Source organism: Pongo abelii, chromosome 11 (genome assembly GCF_028885655.2).
Source record: "Pongo abelii isolate AG06213 chromosome 11, NHGRI_mPonAbe1-v2.0_pri, whole genome shotgun sequence".
In the NCBI taxonomy this organism is placed as follows: Eukaryota; Metazoa; Chordata; class Mammalia; order Primates; family Hominidae; genus Pongo; species Pongo abelii.
In genome coordinates, this window is record NC_071996.2 from 103,001,599 (window position 1) to 103,010,907 (window position 9,309).

The following is a 9,309-nucleotide window of genomic DNA, read 5'->3' on the forward strand; positions in this document are numbered from 1 at the left end:
GGCCTCGGCCTGGGCTGCGTGCTGGAGAGCGGGGACGAGGCCGACTCACCAGTGGCTGCAGCAACAGGTCCACTTTGCTCTCCAGTCTCTTTCTCCGACACCGCTGAGGCGGTTTCCCACCGACTTCCTTTCCATACAGCACCTGCAGGCACCGGGGTGAAGGGTCATAAAAATGGCGCTGGCCGCTCGTCTGCTACCCCAGTTCCTGCACTCTCGGTCGCTGCCCTGCGGGGCCGTCCGACTCCGGACTCCCGCTGTGGCCGAGGTGAGGCTGCCGTCGGCCAGACTTTGCTACCTCTGCCGCTGTCGCCTCGGCTCGGGAGCGGCGTTATTTCCCCGAAGCGCTAGGGCCTTGGCGGCCTCGGCGCTACCTGCCCAGGGCTCCCGGCGGCCAGTGCTCAGCAGCCCGGGACTCCCCGCAGCCTTCGCTTCTTTCCCTGCCTGCCCTCAGCGCAGCTACAGCACGGAGGAGAAGCCCCAGCAGCACCAGAAAACCAAGATGATCGTCCTGGGATTCTCCAACCCCATCAACTGGGTTAGGACTCGAATTAAGGCCTTCCTTATCTGGGCCTATTTCGACAAAGAGTTCAGCATCGCAGAGTTCTCCGAGGGAGCGAAGCAGGTTTGTTTATTTCCCTGATTGACCTATCCGTCTCTAATGAGTTCAACTATTGCTCGCAGAAGTGCTTAGCAGTGAGTTTTCTTCACTGGGATACAAGTGATCAAACGTGATTAGTGGCCCAGACATAGAGCCTTCCAGCCATTGCTTGACTTAAAGTAAGCTTCTGGGCCGGGAATGGTGGTACACGCCTGTAGTCTCAGCTACTTGGGAGGCTGAAGGGGAGGATCGCTTGAACCCAGGAGTTGGACGTTGTAGTGAGCTGTGATCGTGCCATCATTGCACTCCAGCCTGGGATAGAGAGCCAGGCCCTGTCTCATAGAAAGAAAAAGCTATATGGTCGCATCTTGTCTGAACATAATTTTCAAATTTACAAAGTGGGCAAGACAATTCCTGGCACATAGTAGGCACTCCATGAATGTTTGTTGAATACATTAATAAATGGGTAAGATTGAAGAATAATTGAGATAACATTTCCAAAGTGCTGTAATGTCACCTTGGGTAGAAGAGCAGAACTTCCTGCCAGCTATTTGACAGGGCCGACCAATACACCACCCCATACTCTGTAAAGATTAAACTGGAGATGAGCAATTTTACCCTTTCAAAGGATTTGCTGAGACTGCCTGGTGGCTAAGTGCACAGCACCCTGCACACAGAAAATATTTAGCCTTTAGAGATTCTTATCCCTGACTTTGTTAGTTACGTACCTGTTTCTGAATGGCTGATTATACCTTGCCTTACCCTTGTGACATATGGTCACTTGGGTCCTGAGATTATTTGTAGATTTTGTAGGTACGTGCTTTTTTTTTTTTTTTTCTTTTGACTCCTTTACAGATTGTATCGTTCCCAAACATTGCAGAACTACTGGTAACAATAGAAGTCGGCCAGGCATGGCGGCTCACGCCTGTAATCCCAGTACTTTGGGAGGCCGAGGCAGGTGGATCACAAGGTCAGGAGTTCGAGACCAGCCTGGCCAATATGGTGAAACAGTGTCTCTTCTAAAAATACAAAAATTAGCCGTGGCGAGCCCCTGTAGTCCCACCTACTCTGGAGGCTGAGGCAGGAGAATTGCATGAACCCAGGAGGTGGAGGTTGCAGTGAACCAAGATTGCACCACTGCACTCCAGCCTGGGTGACAGAGCGAGACTCCGTCTCAAAAAACAAAAACAAAAAAATCACAATAGAAGTCATAAAGTTTATTTCCCGCTTCATACCTCCATATGCCTTAGAACCATGCCATTGGCATAATTATTTTACAGTATTGGTTGTATACTGGTATTGATATTTTACTCCAAATTTATTTCAGATTCTTTCCATAATCATGGCCATTTGTATTTATGAGACCTATCAGTTGTAAATCAAATGTTTTCAACTTTGTGTAATAAGTGTCAGTATTAACTCCTGCTGCCTGCTTCTCTGAGTCAACTCTTGACTACTATATATATTTATATAAAAAAAGTCAAAGAACAAACTTGATTAAGATGCTTAACTCAGCATTATAATTAAGGGATAAACCTCTGCTCTTGTCAGTTCTCAAAATCTTTTGTCCATGCAGTGATAAGTTGTATTGATCCTACTGTTCTTTACAATGCCCACTGATGATATATGAGCTTGTCCACCTCATAACACATATGATGGTACCAGTTCATTTATGTTTCGGCAAGGAATGGAAATCATCTCCCCACCACTGGCAGGCATCAGGCCTCAGTACTTGTTTCCTCTGAACACACAGAGGAGCATGCAGCATTTTTGGGGTCACTCCAGTCCTAGTGGTCCTCCAGCTGTTAGCTATTTTCACCTCCTTCCTTGCTATTAAGCAGTATTTACACCCCATTCATCAGCCAGTCTGTATGCATTGTTGCTTATATAAAGCAAACAACCAGAATTTCAGTATCAAGGTGTCGGAGGGGTTGTTTTCTCTTGAGGCCTCTCTCAGCTTACAGATGGCCGTCTTCTTGCTGTGTCCTTGCATGGTCCTCCCTGTGCATGCGTGCTCCTGGTGGCTCTTACTCCACATTTGCTCCTCTTATAAGGATGCCAGTCAGATTGGATTTTGGCCCACCCTGATGGTCTCATTTAACTTAATCACCTCTTTAAGGCTTTATCTCCAAATATAGTCACATTCCAAGGTTCTGGGGGTTAGAGCTTCAACATAAATTTTGGGGGAAGGAGAGCACAATTCATCCTATAATAGGCAGTATTCTCTGACATGCCATATCTGACATGCCTGTGCATCCTCTGGCAGCCTAGATTTCAGCTTAGATGTTTCTTCCTTTAGGAAGCCCTCTCTGATCCTCCCAGATTGGGTTAGAAGGCTCTTCTGTATGCTCCCAAGTCATCCTGTTCTTATCCCTGTCAAAATTCTTAAACTTGTCAGTTTACTTGTCCTTTTCCCAAGTAGACTGAAAGTTCCCTGAAGACAGGTAGGATCTTAATTCACGGTTTGCTTTCTCATTGCTAGCAATGAGGAGAATTGCAGTTGGGTTTTTCCCTCCTTGAAAATGGAATTTCATACTTCAAAGTTAGGATCTACTGTTTTAGACCATATAAACTAATGACCTTTTCTCCCACTTTCCCAAACCTACATTATCTCCCATACTGAGATTCAGACTACAGCCCAGATTTCCAGACTCCCAGTGCAGTCTCGACTCTTCTCCTTTCCAACTGCTATCTATGCATGATTAAGAGGTAGGTCATATAACTGCCAAATGATTGTTTACTTCATCATTTTAGGAAGAAATATAAAGGAGGATTTTTATTGAGCCATCTAGATTGTACACCACACACTATCATTTCCCAGTCCTGAGAGTGGATCCAGAATTAAAGGTCAAGTCACTTACTGCTATATATGTGGGAAGGCCATATACGAAAAGTCAACAGAGTCATGCCTTGATAAGTTAATATTTGATGTTGTTTATCACTATTACCATAAAATAGTCTGTATTACACTTAGCCATTTAAATATGAACATGGTATGGTATTTTCGAAATAATAATCCCTACACTTCTCTTAATATTTTTTTCAAGGCTTTTGCTCATGTCTCCAAGTTGCTGTCACAGTGTAAATTTGATCTGTTGGAAGAACTTGTGGCCAAAGAGGTAAAGTACATTTTACATTTTGCTTTAAAAATAAATGCTATTCTCTTGCAATAGAATGATACACACTTTCCTTATTTATGCTTAAAAATAGTGTGTGTGCCAGCATCCAAAGTAGAGTCTGTGTATCTGTTCTTATGGGTACTTTGGGTCATATAAAAGCATGGAATAACTCCTGCTACTTAAGGCATAATGAAGTAATCATGATGTCTTTCAATTGCTCTTATATGGAATGTTCTGTTAGGAATTACCTAGTTGAATAATGAGATACATTTCAGCCTTGCTTTTGAGAATGAGTAAATATGGTAGTAAATTTAAAAATAGGTTTGGAAAAATGTATTCAATGATAAAGATCACTTTTTGAAAGTTTTCAAAAATTGTATCGGTGAACTAATGGCTTGCTTTTTTCAAACTTAGGTGCTACATGCATTGAAAGAAAAGGTTACTTCACTACCTGACAACCATAAAAATGCCCTTGCTGCTAACATAGAAGAAATTGTATTTACATCAACAGGAGACATCTCCATTTACTATGATGAGAAAGGTAATGCCAGAGCATAGTCAACTTGAAATGATCCATAATTGTCCAGATAAGCTAAACTAGTGGATAATCACAAAATAGTAGAGTTTTGTCAGGACAAGTATTTATAGAACTTCAAAGAAAATGTTATATCCATTCTTTAAAGACCTACTTCTGAAAGAGTTGAGATATGGTCATCATTTCTTAAGCCTTTCTATCTAGAACTTTTTTTCTGCTACTATTTTATTCACAGTAGAGAACATCATCACTTACATTGATGAAAATAGTTTGAGCGACTCCCACATCTCAAATAGAAAATATTTATGTTTCAGATTTCCTACTTGAAGGAAACAATTGTGTATTTTAAAGCTGCACCTTATATGGAAGGAATGAGGGGTAAAAGAAAATCAAATTAGATATTATCAGCTAAAGACGATTTGAAAAGATTAATTGCAGAACTCCCAAATTGGATCTATTTGAGAATAATGAAAAAAGCTGTGAGGAAATTTATCTGGTTCTTCTTGTTTGAGGCATACATTTTCCCTATGCATTCCTGATAATTCACTGTTTGTTCCTGATACATACAAAGTTGGCCCTCTATATCTGGGGGTTTCACATCCATAGATTTAACCAATCTAGGGTAAAAAATATTAAAAAAAAATAGTTGCATCTGTATTTGAACATGTACAGTTTTTTTCTTGTCATTATTCCTCAATAATACAGTATAACAACTATTTACATTAGCATTTACATTGTGTTAGGTATTATAAATAATCTAGAGATGATTTAAAGTATACTGGAGGATGTGTGTTATGCAAATACTACACCATTTTATATAAAGGACTTGAGCATCTGTGGATTTTGGTGTCCACAGGGGAGTCCTGGAACCAATCTTCCATGGATTTCGAGGGATGACTCTATTTGCATATGTATTATGTGCCAGCCACACAGGAAATGTAGCCTCTGCTTATACACTTCCCAAGGTGGAAGAAAAAGACTCTTAGTGATGATAAAATTTTTCATGCACACATTATTTTGAAACATTTGTAAAGATATTTTTAGTGATAAATATTCTTCCCTAATATTTCAAATTGCATCTCAGCACCATGGTCACTAACTAATTTTTGCATCAGGAGTTTGTCAGAATCACCAGGCACAGCAAGGTGAATTAGGGGTAGAATAGGAAGCCTTTACTCTTTCTGGCAGTTGAAGTTAAGATAGTTACTGAGCAGCAAAAAGTATTTTTTTCTCCTCATTTTTGGTTTGACAACAGATATCTGTCAGGAGGTTATTATAATCTTAGAAAATGCCTGGCCAGATGCAGTGGCTCACACTTGTAATCCCAGCACTTTGGGAGGCTGAGGCAGGTGGATCACTTGAGCTCAAAAGTTCAAGACCAGCCTGGGCAACATGGCAAGACCCAGTCTCTACTGAAAATATGAAAAAATAGCTGGGCATGGTGGTACGTGCCTGTGGTCCCAGCTACTCAGGAGGCTGAGGTGGGAGGATCGCTTGAGCCTCGGAGGCGGAGGTTGCAGTGAGCCGATACTGCGCCACTGTACCCCAGCCCGGGTGACAGAGTGAGACTCTGTGTCAAAAAAAAGAGAAAGAAAAAGAAAATGCCACTAATTGAAAATAATCCATGTGGTATACTTAGTAAAGTACATGCTCAGTTAAGTAGTAGTTTTATTACTGAGATACAGAGAAGAGGGCAAGTATGCCATAAACCCTAAGACAATTTTCTAAAAATAAAATAGTATCAATATGAGTATTTTAAGTCACATCAAAATAAGCACAAAATTTGACCTGTAACAACTGTTATAACTGCTGCCAATTTCTGATTTCATTTTGTATATGTGGATGATAGATTATTTTGATTTGTATTCGTATGTGTGTGTATATGTTTTTTCTCTAAGGAAGGAAGTTTGTTAACATCCTGATGTGCTTTTGGTATCTAACCAGTGCCAACATCCCCAGTGAAACTTTAAGAGGAGCCAGTGTATTCCAGGTTAAGTTGGGGAATCAGAATGTGGAAACTAAACAACTTCTTAGTGCAAGCTATGAGTAAGTTTAATCAGATTTCATTGTTTCCTTTCTTCAGAAAATGGAAGGTAGTTTGAAGGTATGAAAACTAAGAGATCTTTAGGAAGAAAACAATTGAAATTTGACAAGTTATTTATGAGGAGAAAAGGTCAGAAAGACACACTGGATATGAAACAGGAGAGTTAAGAAATTAGAAAGAGGTAATGTTGCTGAATTTAATTAAATGTTTTAGCTGTCTATTGCTGCTTAACAAACTACCCCCAAATTCACTGGCTTTAAGCAGCCATTGATTTTGCCTGCTATTTCACTGCTCAGAAATTTTGGATAGGCTCAGTTAGGGGGTTTTCTCTGCTTCACGTGGCATCAACACAGGTGGCAGGAGCTGGAGGATTCATTTCCACAGTGACTTCTCAACTCACATGTGTGGCACCTTGGTACTCCTTGGCTTCTGCATGACTCTGTATTCTCCAGGGCCACTCTTTGTGGCTTGGACTTGTGGTAGTTTCAGACTAGTCATGTCTTTCACATAGTGGCTGAATTCTAGGAGGCAGAAAATGGAAGCTGCTAAACCAGTAAAGGGCTATGCCCAGAATTAGAACATCAGTTCTGCCATAGTCTACTTGTCAAAGCAGTCAAAGGATCTGTATAGTTTAAAGGGTGTAGAAAGACTCCCCCACCTTCTTGGGGCAAAAAACAGCAAGGCCACATAGCAGAAGAGCACATGGGAGGGGAGATATGGTTGTGGCCATTTTTGGAAAATAAAATCTGCCATAATTGGTACATGAACCATTTATTCACTAGACATCTGTTGGTCATCTGTGTGCCCACATGCTCTGGTAGAGGTTCAGATACAAAGTTGAAGGGATGCTACCCTTAAGCACCTACTGTATAGTAGGAAGTTAGCAAGTTACGTAAAAGAGACATTATATTGTATTTTTATGCGAATAAAATCTAGAACAGTGAATTGCTGGAGCAAGTCAGTGAAGATATAATTTAACATTTATTAAAAAAATATGATTATGTTGCCAGAGTTACACAAATCTGCTTCAAAATAACAAACCCTAAAAATGACCTAAGAAATAAAATGTATTCTGTTTTACTAAGGTAAAAGAGAATTATATCCTCATTTTTTTTTTTTTGCTCTTCTTGAAAGAAATGATTTTTTTTAAATTTTGCTTTATTTGTAATTACCCAAAATATTCTATATATTTAAATACTTAATTTAAATCTACTGAATTGTCTGTTAAGAAATCATTTTTAAAGAGCACTGTCATCATACTAAACTTTATCTTTTCTGATGTTTCTTACTAAGACTATGGGTACTTCATAAACATTGTTATTTTCAAGGTTGATTTAATGTATGTAAACTAAATGCCACTATTTATTCCTAAATTGGTAACAGTGCTATTTGAAAAATAGCTTTTTTCCTGTATCCTAGGTTATGTATTTAAAGTGCTGTTTGCATCACCAGAGTCCAGTTTAGCTGTCCTCATATTAGGCATGTGTTATAGCTAGTATTTAAACAGAATAATATCCAAGTTTCTCTTAGGGGCTGGCAGATGTTGAATATAGATTAGTCCATTAAAAATACTCACATTACTTGAGAATGTACTTCAATTTTGTGGGTATATTTATTGTGATTGAATGGGTAGGTTAAACTTTTTTTGGTTTTGATTTTGATTTAATATTAACCATTAGCTTGTTGCCAAAAATTCTTCTAAATATACACTTGCAAATTACATAGTTATCTAACACATACTTGGACTGATGTAAGATTTACATTATTTGCAATGTCTTTCCTAGGTTTCAGAGGGAGTTCACACAAGGAGTAAAGCCTGACTGGACCATTGCACGGATTGAACACTCAAAATTACTAGAATAATTTTCTTGGAAAAATTAGCTTATGGACTTTAGCAGTTGCTGTGAAAAACTAAGGAAGAAAAATTTTTGGGTCATTTGATCTTCACTTAATCTAAGTCTGTGAATTACTTTTATATTATTTTGAAATACTCCTTGCAGTATATTGGCATGATACAGTAAAAGCATTTTCCACAGATTGTTATCACCTTCTTTAAAAGAAGTCAAAATTAAAAAAATACAATAGCACGTTGTTGGTGTCACATTCAATAACATTTCCAATGCTACATATAATTTTATAGACATAATAAAGAAGGTATTGAAAAAACGACTTACACATTTCTTTATATATTTTTTAAATTGTTTGAGAAACAGAGTCTTGCTCTGTCTCCCTGGATGAAGTCCAGTGGCATGATCATAGTCCACTGCAACCTCGAGCTCCTGGGCTTGAGCAATCCCCCTGCCTCAGCCTTCAGAGTAGCTGGGACTACAGGCATCCACCAGCATGGCTGGCTAATTTTAAAAAATTTTTATAGAGATTTCGCTATGTTGCCCAGCTGGTCTTGAACTCCTCAAGTGGTTCTGCCTCGGCCTCCAAAGAGCTAGGATTATAGGCATGAGCCACTGCACCCGGCCTACTTACACATTTCTTAATTAATAGTTCTTAAATATTTTATTTGTGGCTAATACATTTACACTTTTTTTTTTTTTTTTTTTTTTTTTTTTTGACGGAGTCTCCCTCTGTTGCCCGGGCTGGAGTATAGTGGTATGATATCAGTTCACTGCAACCTCCACCTCCCGGGTTGAAGCGATTCTCCTGCCTCAGCCTCCCTTGTAGCTGGGACTACAGGTGTGCACCACCATGCCCAGCTAATTTTTTTTTGTATTTTTAGTAGAGACAGGGTTTCACCATGTTAGCCAGGCTGGTCTTGAACTCCTGACCTCAGGCAATCCGCCTGTCTCAGCCTCCCAAAGTGCTGGGATTACAGGCGTGAGCCACTGTGCCTGGCCTTATACCTTTATTTTAAGTATGTGTAAGATTTATTCATTTATTTTTTAATCACTGCTGCTATTTGTCCTCTTTGGTCACTAGCTAGGTAAGAAGGAATAGATGAAATTATAGCAGATTGGTCTCTACAGATCGAAAATCAGTGAATTTAAAAGCATGCTAAAAT

General features: G+C 39.6%; 1 protein-coding gene across 2 annotated transcripts; it reads left to right on the plus strand.

Annotated features, from left to right (window-relative positions):
* Positions 1-172: 172 nt before the first annotated feature.
* MAIP1 (matrix AAA peptidase interacting protein 1) lies at positions 173-8,383 on the plus strand. 2 transcript variants are annotated; one of them, XM_009237957.4, is made up of 5 exons: positions 173-622; positions 3,646-3,717; positions 4,132-4,258; positions 6,151-6,298; positions 8,081-8,383. In XM_009237957.4, the coding sequence occupies exons 1-5, from the start codon at positions 173-175 to the stop codon at positions 8,157-8,159; spliced, it is 876 nt and encodes a 291-aa protein (XP_009236232.2). In that variant the 3' UTR covers positions 8,160-8,383. The 2 variants fall into 2 exon arrangements, with proteins under 2 accessions (XP_009236232.2, XP_054405612.1); XM_054549637.2 differs by lacking the exon at positions 6,151-6,298.
* The last annotated feature ends 926 nt before the right edge of the window (positions 8,384-9,309 follow it).